This window comes from Rhyacophila brunnea, unplaced genomic scaffold, assembly GCF_057557595.1.
Source record: "Rhyacophila brunnea isolate RB1 unplaced genomic scaffold, BYU_Rbru_1.0 scaffold_13, whole genome shotgun sequence".
Taxonomy (NCBI): domain Eukaryota; kingdom Metazoa; phylum Arthropoda; class Insecta; order Trichoptera; family Rhyacophilidae; genus Rhyacophila; species Rhyacophila brunnea.
The window spans coordinates 1,378,427-1,399,837 of record NW_028232785.1 but is presented as its reverse complement, the minus strand read 5'-3'; the positions used below and the strand labels follow the sequence as shown (position 1 = coordinate 1,399,837).

Genomic DNA, 21,411 nt, shown 5'->3' with positions numbered 1-21,411 from the left:
TAATTAAAGCAAAAATAATGCGACAAAGTATTTAAGCCACGTGCCGGTATTATAGCCGTGAGTAGTATAATGTTAAATGGTATTAGTCTATGGCAATCAGGATCAGTGCTGCCAACGGTTGGTGACAAAAACATGCCTGCCGGTAAAAAAACAAGCTAGTAGGCGAGAAAAACGTTTTGATTATGTACCTAGTACCTATGTGATTTTGTGAAAATAAGATTGCAAGTAAATTTACTTATTCTACTATGAATAGATAAAATTCATTAGGTAACTACCTACCTTTCCTTTCGCGTATCGAAAAAAGTGCAAAAATGTCTATCTATACGTCTAAAAATCATCCATTTTAACAAAAAAATTATGTAATACATAATTCTATTACATTTAGTTTAGATTACATGCATCTTTCGAAATAAAACGTCATGTAAGTTGGCTTTAATTTATTGTTTTCTATCTTTTGTCTATGGCACAAGCAATCATTGTCTACTATCACGACTGCCAGATACCGCTTTGTCAGGATTGCTCAAATACAGTTTATTATTAATTGTGACACGTTAATATTTCAGAAGTGAGCGATTTAAAAACGTAAAGGACGTAGTATTGGCTCGTCAAACCATTGCTGCATTTCTGAATAAGATCCAGTTTCATCTGCTTCACGTTTCACATCCATTGCTACGTGCTTAAAACAAATGGACAATGTAAATTATTGGCAGTCGTTATGCCGGCGCTCCATTGGCACGCAAGTCAGACGATTTACAGTCTTCGGACTTTTTTTTCGCGTGGAGCACCCCAGGTCTGCGGACTTTTTAATCCGCAGACCAGGCTCGTTGGATTTCAAACATGTTTGATATTTTACTCGCCGAGCCGCTGAAATTCGTACGTTCACCACGCTTTACCGTCACATTATTTATATCTATGCCGACGGACGACAGCGCCATCATTATTTTACTGTCATTCAAAGTGTTCGGACATCGAAAACAACAATGGTAGATCTACGAGTGCTATCGAAAAGTTTCTTGGAAGATTTTATTAGTTGTTTTAAAGACAACCCGTCGTTGTGGAAGACGACAAGAATCGTGATGCCAAGTCCTTGGCGTATGCGGAACTTTTGGAGATTTTAATCAAGGTGGAGCCGCAGGCAAGGGTCGACGATGTTAAAAAGAAAATACAGACATTGAGGTCGGGTTACAGAAAGGAGAGAAATAAAGTAAGGACATCATATCGAAGCGGAGCCGGCACAGACGCAGTTTATCTACCCAAACTGTGGTACTATAAAAATTTGGAGTTCTTGAACGACCAAATGGAAGGTACGTAGGAATGCTTTAAAGCTATTTATTATACACGTGCAGATTATGAAATTGTCGTACCTAGCTCTGAAAGTGACATCGCATTAGATTAGCTACTATTAAGCAATTAAAACATACAGCTATGAATCATTTCTAGTCACAATAAAATTTCTTATTCTTTGCCGAGGTAGGTAATAAATAATAATAATATATAGGTACGAGGGAATGCTTTAAAGCTATTTATTATACACGTGCAGACTATGACATTGTCGTATCTCTGAAAGTGACATCGCATTAGATTAGCTACTATTAAGCAATTAAAACATACAGCTATGAATCATTTCTAGTCACAATAAAATTATTTATTCTTTGCTGAGGTAGGTAAGAAATAATAATATATAGGTACGATCATGGCGGTGGAAGCGCGGCTTATTGAGTCGTGGTCGGGTCCCAGGTTCAAATCCTGGGTCTGACAAGTACACATTGAATTTCAATTTGTGTATGAGTCAGAGTATGGACCTAATATGTTGAGCAAGTGGCTGACATCCATTTCTCGTAAAAACAAAATCTGTCAATACAAACCTCCACTCCGTGGAGGTCCATATTATGATCGGACATGGTCGAAAGAAGAAGAAAAGAAATGATCATAAAATCAAAAATCGCTCGAGTTAGGTTCTTTCAGAGACAATCAATAAATCGTCAATCATCAATCAAAATTAATGGTACAGTTTGGTTATGAGGAATACAGCGGAAAACACATTTTGAAAATACCCGATATACTGGATTACACCAATTATACCAATATCAATATTAACCGTATGAAGGAATGGGTACTTAGGGGAGAGATAATAAAAAACAAGTTTGAGTATTATGTTGTATTTTAACAATTTACATTTTGTTTTACAGAATCGAGCTCAATATCCAGCATGGTGGACGATTTGGAAAACATGTCTCCTGATGAGAGTTACTCCAACTCGTTAAACAATGAAGATTGTATTGAGGTAAAACATTTTAACTAAATTGTTACATTGGTTTAATTTATCTATTGCTTATCATACTTTCTTGCCATGTGACAGCCCCGGTAGTATTAAAATATTTTTCGAAATCTCCTCGCGCTTTCTTAGCATTGGCAGTCGAGTTCCGATTAGTCGTTGCTTCCAAAGGCGCTAAGGTGTCCTGTGACCTCAGTCCGAGCTCTATTAAACCTGTCTCAGGATTTTCCCTATCAAGGTCATGAGAAGGAGTATAAGTATGTGTTGATTTGCGACGAAGAAAGTTGTGCAGCACACAGCAAGTTAATACAACTGTATTGATATTTTCAATTTTCATGTTTATTGGAGCTTGAAAAATGCGGAATCTAGCAGCTAAAATGCCAAAAACATTTTCTATACTTCGCCTGGCTCTGCATGTCCAATAATTATATATTCTTTTACTGTGATTTAATTGCCTTTGTGAATACGGCTTTATGAAATCGTTACGTAATGCAAAGGCTTCATCGCCAATATAAACAAATGGCAGTGCATCAGAATTAGCAGTAGGTTTTTTTGGTGCAGGTATTTTTAATCTGCCTTCGTCTAAACGTTTGAAAAAATCAGATTTTCTCAGTACGCCTCCATCAGAAATACGTCCATTTGTTCCAACATCAACATAAATAAATTCATAATTAGCATTTGCAATCGCCATCAAAACAATGCTGTGGAAATGTTTGTAATTATAAAAGTGGGAGCCGGCGCCTGCAGGTGGCACGATTGCAATGTGTTTCCCATCAACTGCGCCCAGGCAATTTGGAAATTGCCATTTACTATTAAATTCTTCTGCAATCGTCTCCATTTCTTCGTGCGTATCAGGGAACTGCAACAAAAAATAATCAACATTTTATTTACAGATAGAATATTCGCCTTCAACATCCACGTTGTCGACTACTCCAAGGTCGAATCTCAATAGAGCACCAGAACCCCCATCGTTCAAACGAAAAAAATCGAATGATAGCGCCAACAAAGTGTTAGAATTAATCACCGACAAACCAAGCAAGACTGAAGATGAATTTGATGTTTTTGGCAAAATGATAGCCATGAAACTACGATCGATGTCACAGGGACAAAGATTGCTGGCCGAGAAGCTGATGCATGAAGTTGCCTTTATGGGACAAAGTGACAAAATAATGCCAGCAACTACTGTTCATACTCAACCAGTTTATCGTATATTAAGCAAAAATGTACAAAAGCCGGTATAATAAATTAATGTTTTTTGTATGAATAAATATCTTGTAAAAATATTTGTTTTTTTGTTTGTTTTTATGCCTATAAACCTTAGCTTAAGCGATACAACAAATGGTAAGTATTTGAGCTATGTTAGCAAACCTATATTATTATGTGGCCTCATTTAGAAATCAAATTCCATGCTTGCTTTTCGAAGAATATGACTAGTATTACAATACATTCAACAGGAATAATTAAGCAGCTTGCTTACAGCCTATATGGAGAGTCCTGGCTAGGTACAGCATTCTAATGGTCTATTGAATATTTAGCATGTCAACGATGGCCTTATTTGTGACTATATATATACCTATCTCAAATGCATCTTGTCTGCCATTCTTATGATGTTGCCGTCTATGATTTATATAGGTAAAACAATCCACTAAACGTTCACTTTATAAGACCAACCAATGTCTACTTGTTAATGATATATTTGTAAATTTGCCCAACTTTATTAGATGACGTATAATATAATACACACCTTGAAATATTCTCCTTTCAAAACGTCAATGATGACTTGGCAAGTTTCGGGAATTATCTTGCCCAGAGTTTGTCTTCCAATCGCAGTTCTATAATGCAAGTCAGTGAATGTTCCGCCGGCAGCCAAAAATCGCAGGGTTGCACATAATCTATCATGAGGAGAAATAGCTTCCCTCATCATAGTATTTTTTTTTTAATAAATGGGGAGACCAAATTATACAGTTCTGTGTATACATCCTCCGACATTCGCAAATAATTGCGGAAATCGCTCGGTTGCAAACGCAATTCTCGTATTAAATTTGTGTGGGATAATGTCGTTCGTTTCCTTATCCAATGTTTCACCCAGTATTTGTGTACCATTTGCTTCGTTATTACATTATCTGCCACCCAATAACCCAAAAAACATAAAACGTCGGTATCATTTAACGCCATCACGATTTAACTGTCAGATATACGTATATTATCTATGCTGTCAAAGTCGACTGTTTTACTCGTCAAATTAATTATATACTCGTTTCGTTGAACGTCTGTTGGCCAGTAGCAGAACGTAGAAAAATCTGAAGACTTATTGTCGTCGGACTTTTGGCTCGCCAATGGAGCACTGGCATTAGACGTTTGGTCTTATGTAAAAATTGAATTGTATTGCCAGTAATTATAAAAGAAACACTAATGAATTAATATTCAACTAGGCCATATAAAGGAGTCTTACATACCGATAAAATTCTTCTTATTCATGTTGACTTTGAAGTCCTTGGGATAGGGTTGGCTCTTTCTTTTTCGCGTGAAGTGTTATTCTACAATTTATTACTTTTTCTTGTCGTTAAGTTTGCCATGTCTCCTTTTTATGTACTGGTCATACCCGCCCAGCGCGTCACTTTCTATAATCACGGCTGCCATATTGGTTCATGTTTTACAGTTGTAGTTGTTCATGTGACTCGATAATCTTAAAGAAATAACATTTTCCAAAGCATAAAATGGACATAAAACGTGAAGCAAAAGACTTCCAACCCGATGCAGTTGAGGAACATCGGTTCGATGTGTCCTTACAGGGAAATAACCCAGAATTAAATACTCGCATCAAACAAGAGTATGTTAATGATCCCTGCCACGCTGCCGAGGTTAGTTTTTCAAACAATATTTATTATAAAAACTGCCTACCTGATAAATTATTAGTGATAGTTTTTTTTCCAATCATTATATTTGTGTAGGTAATAAATAATATTGTAATTCAGACAATCAACATTGTATAATGACGCCAGCGATATCAGTAAACAGGAATAAAGTTTATTATCGTCATAAGAAGACATTGATATCCTTTTTTATTTATAAAATCAATGATTTTTTTTAGATCCCTTCAAATCACCTTACAACTGTAAAATTGGAGAATGATTTTGAGCGGGTTGGCTCAGAGAATGAGATTGTTCAACATGATGTAGAGAAAAGCTATTATGATAACCCTCAACCTACTTATTCCGAATGCTACATAGAACATCAGGTATACAACAATCTATTAATATTAAATAATCTACATACCTACGATCATAACGGTAACACAGAAAAAAATATGCGCGAAAGGGCAACGAATTCGATTAGATGAAGCGAAAAACTGACGTTTTCTAAGAGAGTTTCCTAAACTTTTCTGCGATGGAACACTTTGCGAACCCGTAATTTTTAATGTAACACTTTGTCTATTTTATGTATGGTAGGTAAATTCAATCAATAAAAAATGAGAAAAACAAAAATTTGGCACTTTTAGCAGTAAACTGTAATTTGAGGATGCTGATGGACGGATTACGGAACTAGGAGGTAGGGGTTTTACACAGGATACCAGACACGGACCTTTTTATGTTGAGAGGGCTGTCGTTCGCCGGAGTCAGTTCGGTGTTCACGTACTCACGCACGGTTCGGTATGCAACTCTCACGGTTTCACTTGGTTTTTGGAATGAATGATGATGGAAAGTTCAAGATGGATGATAGACGCGACGTTCGCTCAAACCGTATCAGATTTAGCACCGACGGTCGAACATAATATGTATTTTGAGTCACTCTGTTGTTAACGCGGCCTCATTCGTATCGTATCAGACAGAGCGCGATAGCCTTAACAAGCCTACGTCCGTCGGCTGTCTCTAAGTAACTCGTGATAACTAAATGTTATTCGCAATCATAATCTTCTCATGATCCGTACACCCTGGTCTTGCGACAACGATTTGAGTGATTTTAGGATTTTGAATTGCAAATCTTGATATTTAGCACAATATTAAAAAGTTGAATTTTTATCATTGGTATGGCGTCGAGCTTGTTCATAAAATTTGAGTTTGTTGCAGCATTATATTTTTACATAATATAATGTGGCAATACCTACTATAAAGTGTTATCCTTTGTCTATGGCACAAAAAATCATTGTCTACTATCACGGAAGTCTACCGGTGTCAATATCGCTTACACTTCATTAGTGACTCGATAATCTTTGAAAACGAACGCTTTCAAATCGTAAAATGGACGTTAACCGTGAAGCAGGTGACTTCCAACCTGATGCAAATGAACAACATTGGTTCGATGTCTCCTTACAGGGAAATAATCCAGAGTCAAATACTTACATCAAACAAGAGTATGCTGATGATCCCTGCCACGCTGCCGATGTTAGTTATTCAAAGGTTATTTTAATTTCTCCCATGATAAACATTATCCAGTGACTCAACAACTGATAACGCCAACTATATATTTATGTAAACAGGAATAAAGTATATTTCCGAAAGAATTATGTAGATATTTTGGAAATCGAATTAGGAATTTATCGCTAGCCGTAGAATGAAACTATTTAACACTTTCAACGATTAGGTATAATTACTGTAAATGAGACGCCAGCGATAGTTAAACCGATTTAATTAGATAAGGTAGGTTGGTACGTACGCTTTGAATTAACATTACGTATTCTTATTATAGGGCTGATAGAATATGGCGATTGAATTGGTCGACATGATTGAGTATGGACCAGTCTCCTCCACTTAGGGGTGTCCTTATGACATCTCCATAATTATATTTGAAATATCATTTTGTTTTATTTTAAATTATTTTATAATAGGTATGAATTGACATTGACAATTATTCAAACATTATCGCAGATTAGTATTGTTTGCAATATGTATGTTGTCATTATATTTTAAAATGCTCGTTCTTATTGAAGTTTGGCGTTAGATAACGATATACACACCATTGGGTCTATTCTATACTTATCGACCGATAAAGTGATAAATATTATCAAACTTAGGGTAATATTTATCACTTTATCACTCTTACTGTCGTTAAATATTGAATAGACCCACATGTCCTCATTGCAAGAGTGTAAGAGTTGAGACCCGTCAAGTGTGTGGTCGAGTTTCACACGTATTATCGGTTTTCTTAAAAATATTCTTTATTTTATTACCTACATATTATTTTGGTTTTTCAGAATATTGTTTCAGACCCAACAATAATATCATTGACGACAGATACTCCGCTAATTGACATCAAGACTGAGCTTATTGAAGACATTTATGAAGATCCGCAACAGGGTTGTTCTTATTCGAAACAACTGAATCGGGTAAGTACCTACCTACCTACTAATTGGTATTGATCGTGTGGTGGGGTGGAATGTATATAGTGACGGAATGAACTGTAAAACATTCTAATATTTTGATATTGTTAGCTGTCACCAGTAGGTACCAGAGTAATAACAAAACTGCTCAAATCCAACCGTTGTATATCCCATTGAACAACCAACCGCTCCGACAACAACTTGACACTGTTGAATGTTTTAGTAGGTACGTAAACATTGTGTTTGCTATGGTTTTATACTGCCATGGTTCGGGCCATTATGAATCCCGTGTAAACTGTATGTACCTACCTCTAAGTTGTTATCCATGCCACATTCAGTACTTACTTTTATTTCTTGCATGTTTCTTCATGCAGTGACTACAGGCGAAACGAAAGCCCGCACATGAATCGCGATTTCTGACAAATAATCATTTTTGCTAGAAAGTATCTAAAATTAATTCAATACCACACTTGTCTCTAAAACAGCAACGCAGTTACTGAAATGTCAACTTGAGATGAGTATCATGAAATTCTAACCTGCTAAGTACAGCTTTTTGTCTACGAGGACACAAATTTAAACTTGAAAAAAAATATTTTTTTAAAAATATAAACACTGCTCCATGGCACCCAACGATGGCCGAGAGACTAATATTATAGGTAGCGCAATAATATATCGATAAAATGACAATTATGAAATTTTTGTCATCGTGAAAATCCTAAATGAATATTGTGGTTAGGTAAAGTCATGTTTTTTTTTTCTTAATTTGCTTCATGTAATTCCGGTTTTGCGACCAGGGACCGACAATATTTCTTAAAAACTATATTTTGATATCTGGCTAATAGATATTTAAAAAGTGTTTTCATTTTAGTTTTGATGGCTCAGATAATGCCGAAAAAGGAACGGAAATGAATGTTAAATCTTTTGATAGATCAACAAATCAAACAACCTCATAATCATTATGTTTATGGTACTGAGATATCCGGGGTCCTGTGGCTAGCTCTGGATGTTGGTAACACCGACCCAAAAAATAATAATAATTGAAATAGGTAGCAGTAAAATAAAAAAGTCTTGATTGTTTCGTTCAGAGACCGAGGTTTTTATATTTTGGATATATCGATACACCATCAATTCACAATATTATTCTCACACATTTCCGTCACTTAATATTACTGCTTAATCTCTAATTCGCTTTAACTTTAAACTTAATTCTCTATATCCGTTTCTCTAACTAATTTGTTTACGCCCATGCCTGGTTATGTCGTTTCTTTTTACTCCCGAGTCGTGAGGGCTTGACTAGAGGTCAGGTGACATGGTTATACCCTAACAATTAATTTAATCTATCGGGAGAGGCCCAATAATCATGGGTGTAACAGTACCTATCGTTTCAGATAAATCATTTAACTCATCACGTACTGCCATAGCTCGTTACATACATTACATTCGACATTAAAAGCTCTAGCTATAGGAGGTTACTCTGGCTATTGAAATATTCCCTCAGATTAGACCCCTTTTCATTGTGTATAAGTGTAAATCAAAAACAATCCAAAAACACCAAGAGTTTGAATTTAAATTCTAATGGATTTAAGTTATGTACTATTCCAACTCAGTCGCTTTTTGTGACCCGGGATTCGATTTTCGGCATCTTGAGGCACTGTGTACTACACTCACCTAAACACAACCCAAAACACACTGACCACGAATACTATTAACTCTAACTTATATATTAAATCAATACAATAAAGTAGGTAAAAACATTATCACCTACCTATTAAGTCTAGGATCACAAAAAAATATAACAAACAAATTATGAATAGTTGAAGTGTTTGTAAAAAACCCCTATCTCATTAATAATAATACACTCGGTAAGTGTATCATAACTCGTCAAAACCTAATAATAGATCATTAGTAATTATAAACAAAAATACTGCACTCAAGAGGTGTAATATCGTCCATTCTGGGACCAATGGTAACGTATTGGGAATTAATGGAGTTAACTATCGAGTTAATAATCTATGATATCAGTCTTTAAATTTGAAGTTATCTCTTAAACAATTAGTTTTCAATAATATTCTTACATTATACCTACTTTTTATCGACAAATAAACCCACCTAATATATATTTGCATACACATGTATCCATACCTATATCTACACACCTAGGTATATACATAATGGTTGTATATCGTAAATAAATCATTATATAGGAATGGGCTATTAGGTAAATTAAGTTGATCAATCAAGATAGGTTTTGCTCGTCGGTAGGATGTGTTATTATTACAATTTACAATATTTATGACAATATTTATAATAAAATAATTCAAGGAGCATTCTCTTAATTTTTTTCAGCCCGGAGCACACGAAATTCCTAAGATACAAGCCGCAAAGCCGTACGATGCAATCACAATACACGAACATGACGTTAAGCAAGAAAAAGTGAATGCTCCCGATAAAGAAATATGTTTAAAATTGACAAGAGCTTCCTTTTATCACAATAATTTTGTATGCGATGTATGTTATGCATTTTTCTCTTCAAAAAAGGTTCTGATCAATCACAAGTGTATGCATGTCGTATCTCTGGCTAATAATGAAGTTGCTCTTCGACCACAAACCTTCCAAGAGTTTGGTGAATGCTCGGGTTCGTCAATATTCAATAATGATTCACAGGTACGTTCCATTGTCGTTGTATCATTGCTACCTACTACTATTAAGTATATTAATTTGTTATTTCAAACACTTCGGAATTGTACGAAATAAAATATATGGTTGCGCTTTTCATAGTGGACTGTAATTGATTGGTGGAATGATTATGATAGTGGATGTAGATGTTGGGGGGGGGGGGGTTACATGTTATCCTGGACTTAATAGTTGGTCGATAAAGTTTTTACCTACGTTTACCTTTTGGGTGAGTGCAGATAATGCCTGAAGATGCCGAAAGGCGAATCCCAGGTCGCAAAAAACGACTCAAATGGAATAGTACAAAACTTAAATCCATTAGAATTTAGACCAGTAGTGTTTATTTTGATTGAAAATCACGTCAGAATATATGGTAATATAATGTACCTACTGCATTAATGTAAATACGAAGAACAATCTATGAACTATAGTCCGACAACTTTTTGATGTTCGGTTGTGTTCGGCTATTGTCAGCCAGTATACGAGCGTCTAATAAAGAACTGAGCCATTAGTCAAAACTACTAATTCCTAGCTGTACCACTATGGAACTGAGCCATCGATAAGTTAAATTTAGATAGAACTCAAACTAAAATGTCAGTCAGTTCAAAACGACAATAATTATTTATTTACTCCACTCTACAATATTATAGAATACACTAAACGAAAAAAAGGTTATGATAAAGTGGTTTTGCAAATCAACAGGTATGTCTAGTGATCGATCTGATTTTTACAACTGAACAGTGGGACCACTACTTGTTCGAGAATTGCGCTTGTACAAAAATATTGATAAGGCTTTGTATCAAGGCAGTGGCTGAATTCAGACACAATATGCATGTATAGATACATACCAGCCTACCAAATAGGTGTCGTTTTCATTTATTGATTAAAACGATTACGCTATTAAACTTACAATGTACCTATTTTATAGGATTTTTTTAGTGTTAACACAAATTATTGAATAATCGAAACCTCTTCCATGATAATTCTCATATGGTATTACTATCAATATCCTTTCTCTATGACAAAAGTCTATTGTCACGTCGGACACGAATTTATTAACGATGATCTAAAAAAACGTGAAATTCGAATCTGGTCATGAAAGAATTATTGGTTTGACAAGGTATTACGAGAAGATATCTCAGAATCTAAAACTTACATCGAACAAGAGAATGCTAGTGATGCTAACCAAGCTTTTAAAGTTAGTTTTCTATTCTACTTGACAATATTTTTTTTTAATCGATAATAGGTAGTATGTACTATGTAATAAATAATATTGTAATGTTTCTTATGATTAGCATTCTCAGAGGGAATTAACAAATGACACCGACGATAAGAGTAAAAAAGAAAAAAGTGTATTTCCGAAAGAAAAGTGCATTCATTTCGGAACTCGAATTGGGAATTTTTCAATGACCGTCAAAGGAAACCATTTAATACTTTCACCGATTATAACGAATACAAAGTCGCCAAAAATGTTAACAGCTACTGATGTTGATAAGGTAAGTTTCGAAGGAACTCTTATTGTTAATAATTACCTACCTAACTCTATCAAATCTTATTATTATTAAATCTAAAATATCATATTTATTGGACTTAATCCACATTTTAATTGATTGACGTCTAATTCCGCTTGCTTTGAGTAGGTAAATTAGTATCTTATCTACACATAGATACCATATTTCAATATGGAGACAACTCACGAAACCTTGTTCCAAGACAATGACATTTGAAATTTTTGCATAGATTCTCATTTTAATTTCAAAGCTTCGATTTTGAGTAAAATGTGGCTTTTTTTAAATTTATTTATGTATAATTCAGTGGGTCTATTCTATACACAAGGTGGTTATCGACGGTAGCTTATCATATATTATGTATCTATTAATGCGTTAATTTAAAATTAATTTTTGATCACTAGTCAGTTTGTTACACTTACCCCAATATTGGGGTGAGTGTGACTAAATTCATCTTTATTCCAAAAGTACTTCAAAACCATAACGTATTATATGCATAGAAAGGTAATATTTTATTTAATGGATATTGAGCCTTGAGTTAAAACTACAGTATAGAATTTCAACAAAATGGACCAAAACATTTTTTGGGGTGTGTCATACTAATGTATGAAGCGCTAGTGATGTCCCGAAAGAAAAACGACGTATTTTTTATTAATTGATGTAGGTAGTTGACGGAAATCCGATGACTCTAACGAGTTTACTTTTTGAAGGATCATGGGAAAAACTTGTTATGTCAAGTTAACAGTCAACATTAAATATCCATTGTGGACAATCCTTCAAATTCAGGTTGATGATTGTACTGTTTAATAAGACAAGATATAGTACCAATTGATTACAAAAGGATCGCAAACTTTTATTCAAACATATTCTACGGCTTGTGGTTTTTAGCATTGAACATGCTTTTGTCTTGACCACCCGGCCAGATTTGTTCGAAAACATCGCAAAGGCAGCGGTAACAAAAACAAAAAATACGAAAGTCACGAAAGTAGCGCGGCGCGGGCTGGAGTGGCTTCAGTCGGCCGCGAACGGCGCTTCGGGAATAATGTGTGACCCGCACCCCGCAATTTATTTTATTTTCCTTTGAATTTAGACAACTAGCATTCAAAGAATCAGTGGGCAAAGCATGTTCCATGTTTAATAATTTTAACCGTCAGGGTTTAAGTAGCCATCATCTTTAAACAATAACTTATTTCTTTTAATAAAACATATAAACCAATTGTGTCCGGGTACTTCGATTTTAATATTATTTTCTTTAATATACTGTCCAATTAATTCCAGGACTACTTTTTTGTGAGACATGCTTTTCCAACGTATGCAAATTTTCTGCAAAAGATGTTTCAATCTCTTTGGGTAATATTGTACTTCTGCTAAAACTGTCTTGTCTTCTTTCGTAAACATGATTATACATATCCATATGACATATCCCGATTTTTTACACATTCAACTTTTTTTTGTAATTTTCCTTGGTCGTAAGCTCCTTTATCTGTCTTTCGTTTATATTTACATGTGGAAAAAATGCACATTTATTATTATCACATTTTAGATAAGCACCTTTTTTAAAAACTTGTGTATTAAATTGAAACACATATACTCTTCCAAGTACCTACCTACTTAGCTAACATAAAACTATAACAATAAAATTATAAATATTTTATTTCAATTGCGAACATTTTTTCGATCGATATAAATAATGCGTCGTGTCCCATCACTAGTTAAAATAATGACTATGCGAATTCATAAAAAAATATATGGGGGAAGTGTGACATAAAACAAAGGCACACTTACCCCACGCGTTTACTTTCGTGGGGGAAGTGTGTCTACTCGATTAAAGCTTTAAAATTATTATCAATAAGTAAAACGATAACAACACGTAAAGAAAACACACATACTTATCAAATTTTACAACCATAATGTGCAGATTTCCGTGTTTTAAAAAATAGTTTAGTAACAGCTACCATCTCACTCGTCGACTTCAAAATGTCGTCTGGAGAATAATCCATGTAGTCACATCAAAAAACATGGTATCGACACCATTTCTGATTATTTTTATGAATCAGTGACTTTCCTATCACCTTTCCATAGATGGCATCATCAAATTTGTAATAGATACTGAGATATCTTTCCATTTTAGCAATTATATTTGAAGCAAAATAACAAGCAGCTGTTATAAAATTCTTTTTGTTCGTCCTTGATTATGTCAAGGGGTGATTTATCGTTTGTCTCTTAATACTGTATTACTGAATAAATTATTCTTCATACAATAATTGTCCCAGAATACAAAAAAAACGGTGTGTGTACTTATGTACGCACGTTAGAAGTTATACTTCTTTGGCGTAACAAAACAAAATAATTTCCTCATCGATCACTATGTCTTGATTAGAGAGGGCTTGTAAGAAAGAGGCTTCAGTTAATTGCCTCTTTTTTTTGCTCACCATAGTCACTTATTTCGGTTACCCGGCCGTTACAACGCCGAGGAGAAATTTGTAATATATGTACCTCAGCTTGTACAGTAATAATATTGCAATTATTCTGTGTTAAACTAATATGAGCTTGCTGACGTGATGGTCTCGGAGTCACTACACATATGTCTTGATTTGAAATAATACTGGAATGGCCACTTGCCGTTGTTTCACCTTTTTGTGTAATTTTATTTTCTGCAATTATTTTTTGCCGTAGCCTGTGAGCTCGAACACGTTCTGCTGTTGTTGTTCTTTTCTCTGCTTGATTACGCTCGCGATATTTTTTACATCTCTCCGCATTTGTTGAAGACATTATGAAAACTAAAATAAAGATATCAATCGCCTAGCAACTCCGTCAATAATAAATTCGCTGCCTTGGCTACGGAACAATTCTAAACTATAATATTATAGTGTATTATTGTCACGATCGCATTATCATACTGTAGCGTAAAGGCAGTGCGTTCGGCGTATAACCGAAAAATCGTGGTTCGAATGCAATCGAGTGCGATTTTTTTCGTGTGAAAAAATAAATTATGTGTTACATGTCACACGCCAAAAATACACTCTGATCTGATTTTCCAAACGCGCATAAAGAAGTATAACTTCAATGCATAGTGCTTTATTGAATTCGAATCATGCCATACTCCTCAGTCCACCAATAATTTTGAAAGTCTCGGCTGCTCTTTTTTAATACCTATTATATAAGTACCTTCTTAAGTATATATTTATTTGACAAACTATGTTGTAAAAAAAATATTTTAAGTAGGTAGGTTTTTAGTTTTAGTTTAGTTAAAAGTTTTTTTTTTCATTTCAAAATAAAACATTCGCGTGTCACATGGTCGTCATCATTGCTTTATGCTTTTTATAATGCTGTAGTAGTAATAATTGGACTGCCTGCCTGACCTAGATAAACTTCTGCCAAGGTCAACACTGTAACAAATGAACTCACATGACTGTAATAATTTACTTGGATTTAGGTCATGAATACCGTTGTCTATGAAGATCTCATGCATACACACAAATACTATGACAAATAAGTAAAAGCTGTCGTCTTCCGTATGAATTTGTTTTGACCGACTTAGACAATTAACCACAGGGAAAATCTTGATACGTTGAATTTACGTAACGTATTTTTGTTTATATTCCTTTATGCTTGAAAGTAACTTCCGCCACGGAAACCAGTGAATTTAGTCAAACAATAATTATTGAAGTATGTTTTCAACGAGCGGTTTGATTGGTACCACACTCTGTAGTCTAGACTCTAGGGGCAAACTCGGCAACTGAGCTTACTCCTGCTTTCTTCACTTTTCAGCTTGGTCTTACCAATCCAGGCGGAAAGATGAGCTCTACATACATAACCGATTTCCTTTATGACATGTTTTTTTCAGAAACCATCAACAGACTTGCGTGTTATTAAGTCGGATACGAATTTACATGGAATTGATCTTAACAACGAGTATGTAGCAGAAACAATACGACAAATCAAATACGAGGACCCGCAACCTGACTACTTTTATTTGGACCGTGGACTATTGAATTAGGTAGTCAGTCTTCAATGAACCTTTACAATGCACTATTAGTGCAGTTAATAATGTATTATCATTTAATTCTAATGGATTGAAATTTACATTCCGTCAAGTACCAGCCTACGGTCGATAGTAAATTCAATGTTTATGGGGTGCACAAAATATATTTTTGCTAATTACTTTTCAAATGCAATTAACACGTTAATTACAAAATTGATTAAAACGGCCCGTAAGCATTGAATTTAGTATAATTATTTGCTTGTCACTAAGTATAACTTTATCAAGAAATCATGTTTAGGTACATTAAAATATACTAGCTACATATTATGTTACGTTAAGCATATAGCTTTTAATGAGTAATTTTTACTTGATTAGATCTAATTCGTTTAATCTAACAGTAAACCCAGTCTGTTGCCGAGAAATGTACTCAATTGTATATTTTCGTTATCTGGAAATCCCTAGTGATGTGTAAATAAGATATCTCTAAAATTGAATATTTATTTAAGTAATTATGCGTTTATTGTTACAAGAGTTTTAATTATTAAAAACACAGATGAAAGATACATACACCTAGTAAATACATAGTAGAAAAAACATTTTTTGTATAAGACATCCTCCGAGACTTGAACGCGTAAAATTCGGGCCAACGCGCTTTACCAATTAAGGCACGTGCTCCCTAACTATTTATATTCAAATTAAGTAAAAGTTTCTAGATGAATTGCTTATCAAGTTTCGCCAATTTTGGTTATAATAATTAAAGAATGAGTGTACATAGTTTTAAAATTATGTATGTTCAATTAAAATAATGTTACAGTGTTGTGAATTTAATAAGAATTTGTTTAATAACAGAAGTGGTTTTTGACAATAATATGACTTATCCTTTTTTGTGTAAATTATTTCCTTCACTGCGTGTCAATATTTATTAATGTATGTCTAAAAGATTGGAGATTTAATGAGCATTTAAAAAATTCTCACGTGTGTTTTTTGTCATATTTTAAATACAATACTTATGACCTATTGTTCTTTCAGACGATTCCTACAACCCCTACATTGACTGATGACGCGAGTCTCAGCTTCTCGAAGAGATTCTCAGATGTACCAGGGCAAAATGACAAAATACAGATTGACAAACAAGACATTAAGAAAGAACTCGGGGTATATTATAAGACAATTGGCAATGAAGACGCCGTCAGTCGCACTGTTAAACGTCTTCATATGATGCAATCTAACGCGTCAAGTCCCGATTTATTAGTACCTGTTATAAAATTAGAGAAAACATCGTTTAACAACGAAAATTTTGTGTGCGGTATTTGTTTTAATATTTTTGTATCGTTATATTTATTGGAGATTCACAAAGTGGTTCATAATAAAACCATTAAGAAAAAGATGAAATTAAATCCATATTCAAGTAAATGTAATGACATCATCATTCGACCTGCTTCCATGAAACCACATAAAAGGAATCATTGTGGTAAAAAGTTATTTAATTGTGACCAATGTAATTACTCATGTTCACGATCTGGTGACTTGAGATTTCACAAAATGACACATTCTGGTGAAAAGCCATGTAAATGTACTCAATGTGAGTACTCGTGTTTAACACCTCGTGACATGAAAAATCACAAAATGATACATTCTGGTAAAAAGCCATTTAAATGTGACCAATGTGATTACTCTTGTATACAATCTGGTGCTTTGAAAAAACACAACAGCACCCATTCTGGTGAAAAGCCATTTAAATGTGTCCAATGTAATTACTGTAGTAAAACATCTGAAAACATGAAAAATCACAAAATGACTCATTCTGGTGAAAAGCCATTAAAATGTGACCAATGTGATTTCTCGTGTATAACATCTAGCAACATGAAAATACACAAAATGACTCATTCTGGTGAAAAGCCATTTAAATGTGACCAATGTAATTACTCTTATATAACATCTGGTGCTATGAAAAAACACAAAATGACTCATTCTGGTGAAAAGCCATTTATATGTGACCAATGTAATCACTGTAGTAAAACATCTCAAAAAATGAAAAATCACAAAATGACTCATTCTGGTGAAAAGCCATTTAAATGTGACCAATGTGATTTCTCGTGTATAACATCCAGCTACATGAAAACACACAAAATAATTCATTCTGGTGAAAAGCCGTTTAAATGTGACCAATGTGATTACTCTTGTATACAATCTGGTACTATAAAAAATCACAAAATGACTCATTCTGGTGAAAAGCCATTTAAATGTGACCAATGTGATTTTTCGTGTATAACATCCAGCAACATGAAAACACATAAAATAACTCATTCTGGTGAAAAGCCATTTAAATGTGACCAATGTGATTACTCTTGTATACAATCTAGTGCTATGAAAAAACACAAAATGACTCATTCTGGTGAAAAGCCATTTAAATGTGACCAATGTGATTTTTCGTGTATAACATCCAGCAACATGAAAACACACAAAATAAATCATTCTGGTGAAATGCCATTTAAATGTGACCAATGTGATTACTCTTGTATAGAACCTGGTGCTATGAGAAATCACAAAATGACTCATTCTGGTGAAAAACCATTTAAATGTGACCGATGTGATTACTCTTGTATAACATCTGGTGCTATGAAAAATCACAAAATGACTCATTCTGGTGAAAAATCATTTAAATGTGACCGATGTGATTACTGTTGTATAACATCTGGTGCTATGAAAAAACACAAAATGACTCATTCTGGTTAAAGCCATTTAAATGTGGCCAGTGTAAGTACTCGTGTATAACATAGAGCAACATGAAAACACACAAAATGACTCATTCTGGTGAAAAGCCATTTAAATGTGGTCAATGCTTTTTCTCGTGTATAATATCTAGCAACATGAAAGTAAGTAAGTAAGTACCAGGTAGGCAGTTAAGACCCGGCATAAATAGTGCACATTGAATTTTGTAAGTCATACGTATTTGTTTTGAACTAAGACTACAATTTACAGATGATATTGTGTAGTTTTTAAAAATCAATTAATCCCTGCCACCAAACCGTTATGGTTTTAGTATATTTTGGGGATACGACAAAATTATGAACATTTATTCATTTATACTTATTTGTTAGCGTTAGATTAAGAATACATAATATTAATACACATTATGTTGGTTCATTTTTTTAAATTCATTAAGCCCTGTCTAACCAAATTATAATAGATCAAAAATATTGTTTTATCTATAAAATACATCTGAAAACTGTTGTCTTATTTCAATGAAAACAAGTAAGTATAACTGACAACGTTTAGTGTGCACTATTTACGGCGGATCTTAAGAGCCTACCTCAACCCTTCGCCAATACTCTGAGCTAACATATTTGGTATAACACTAGTAAGCAGGATCCAGTAAATGAATATCGTTACTTATCATCCTGGCATGGTCGTGACCTAAGAACAACTAGACAGCTCGATCGTGTTTATGTGTATACGCGTTATTTCTTGTCTATGGTGACTACCGTTTATGGCATATTTTCTTTAAAACTGTTTTATTATTGTTAGTCAGAATTTATGAATATCTGTGTCTATAACAGATAAATATAATCAAATACATAGCATTACGATTATTCCCGCGGTTAAATGCGTATGGTACTGACTAAATTTCGTCCTGAGCTGAAGACGACTTTAGTTGGCTCTTTTCAATGCAGAGCCGATGATGAAACACAGAAAACAATTAATATTCTCTATTATTTAACAATCATAACCTCTAAATCATAATTTCAACGTGAATAAACTACAATCAACTTTCGACGAATACGCAGGTGCACTCCAATCTGGGAACCTCGGTTCTAATACATGAGTTTGTTTGGAAAACAAAATAATATTATCAAGTTAATAATAATTTAATACCATTGAGTAGAAAGGTTCTATGTGCCATAAATCAAAAGTGTGGGAAATTGAGAAAAACATTTTTTTAAACATTTATTCATTTTTGTCAGTAAAATTACAATGCAGCCCCCACATTTCGCCTCATAGGTAACAATACCTTCTTAAAAATGTAATATGATAAGAATAGATTAAAATCCATGATTTAAAAAATCTAGAAGTCATTAATCACTGCCATCAGCTGTTGATCGATTATAAAATGTTTTCTATACCTACTTCTGGAGCCATAGCCACTTTGCTATTTAACGTATGATGGTACTTGGCACCCACTCCACGTAAAATATGGTTTGTTGTATTTTTGGTACTTTGCATCTTTATATAATTTAACGCTATTTAATTGTCTGTATTTAAAATAAATAAAACATGCTAATATATGTACTGGCCTGCATTCTGAATATGACTAATGAGGTTCGAGATCTTTATAATTGATTTTCCGTAACTTGTTCAGAATCAGTCATAGAGTTAGTTTTAGAGAGATGCATTTTAGGGCTCGAAGCAACAAATAGATACATATGTTATTGGATGACAATTATTTTATTATACCTACGAAGAATATTGTGATGTCTGAAATTGAGCACAAACACACATCGCATTTCTGCATGTTGTATTTTCATTATATGGAGGTTCAATTGAGTTAAAACTGCATCAATCGGTTGAAGCGATAAATTATAGGTTCATCTTTTCCGATTTGATCTGCCTTCAGAAGAATAAAGCCTGATCATAAATTTTTGCACAAGCAACGAGTGGTCCACTTTTCAGCTGTCAAAGTCAGATCCCAGATTACTTGACATATTGATTCGCCCTTTCTCGTTTCAAATTGAATTATACAAAAATCTCAAATCCTAAGTTTATTAACTTAACTAAACTAACTAAACTTAACTAAAGTATATTAACAAATAATAAGTATATTAACTATCAGTGTTAAATAATATACATTCCTGTTTATTCATCAGCTGTCAAACTCAGACTAGTCCTTCACACAAAAACCGGTGGTAATATGGATTTCCAAAAAATATGTAGCGCATTGACCTATGCATTACATTTGAAGAAGGTGTGTTCATTCAAGTTTATTATTTACCATGTAACAGTAACTCATCTATCCAAATCTAACCATTCCCTGTGTGAATTCGACAGACGCGTCAGTATGAGCTCTATAGAATATTGCCATGTCATCCATAGACAACAACGGGATGGGCGGAAAAATAAGACCAGTCGTTGTGAAAGCTTTCTACTTGAGTCAGCAATGGGCCAGCACATTTCAATACCTATATCAACAAATTTTGTTTCCATTGGTAACAAACCTATCCAGGCGTTGCTCTATGGGCACATAAACCTTTAATCGCACACTGGTAGTTAGGTTACGATATTGAACATGTAAATATATGAGATTTTTGAGTTAATCGGCCAAATCGGTTAAAAAACTAAGGTTGGTAAAAAATATGTTTTAATAATCTAACCTCAAAATTGGCGCTGGCACTATCAGGAATCTCTTGCTTCATATACGCCATACCGTTCGCTTCTCGACTAGTCTCCTCTTCAGCATCATCTTCGAATTCATTCACTTCGCGTTTTATATCCATTTCACGTATTTAAATCAAGAATGTGACACGGACATGTGAGAATACACGTCTTCTTTCCTTCTCAAAGACAACATTAAATTCAATGAAGTGTTGCCACTTTTTCAATTTTTCTACTATTCCTCACTTCACAATTTTTATGTTTTCCAAGAACTGGGTTGTAG

At 34.0% G+C, this 21,411-nt stretch overlaps 2 protein-coding genes across 3 annotated transcripts in view; one reads left to right on the top strand and one right to left on the bottom strand.

Moving 5' to 3' along the window:
* Positions 1 to 21,411, bottom strand: part of LOC147076097 (uncharacterized) — an 833,775-nt gene that overhangs the window by 664,019 nt on the left and 148,345 nt on the right. The gene's annotated exons all lie outside the window — the stretch shown is intronic.
* On the top strand, positions 4,905 to 17,784 carry LOC147076106 (uncharacterized). The gene is made up of 7 exons (XM_085941640.1): positions 4,905 to 5,136; positions 5,367 to 5,513; positions 7,467 to 7,598; positions 9,939 to 10,256; positions 11,561 to 11,761; positions 15,621 to 15,773; positions 16,788 to 17,784. Exons 1-6 carry the CDS (start codon positions 4,993 to 4,995, stop codon positions 15,771 to 15,773), a joined length of 1,095 nt encoding a protein of 364 aa, XP_085797766.1. The 5' UTR covers positions 4,905 to 4,992; the 3' UTR covers positions 16,788 to 17,784.

Coding starts and splice junctions, on each gene's coding strand:
- LOC147076106 (XM_085941640.1), top strand. CDS start 4,993: ATGGACATAAAACGTGAAGCAAAAGACTTCCAACCCGATGCAGTTGAG. Junction 5,137..5,366: donor ATCCCTGCCACGCTGCCGAG/GTTAGTTTTTCA, acceptor GATTTTTTTTAG/ATCCCTTCAAATCACCTTAC. Junction 10,257..11,560: donor TATTCAATAATGATTCACAG/GTACGTTCCATT, acceptor TCTTATGATTAG/CATTCTCAGAGGGAATTAAC.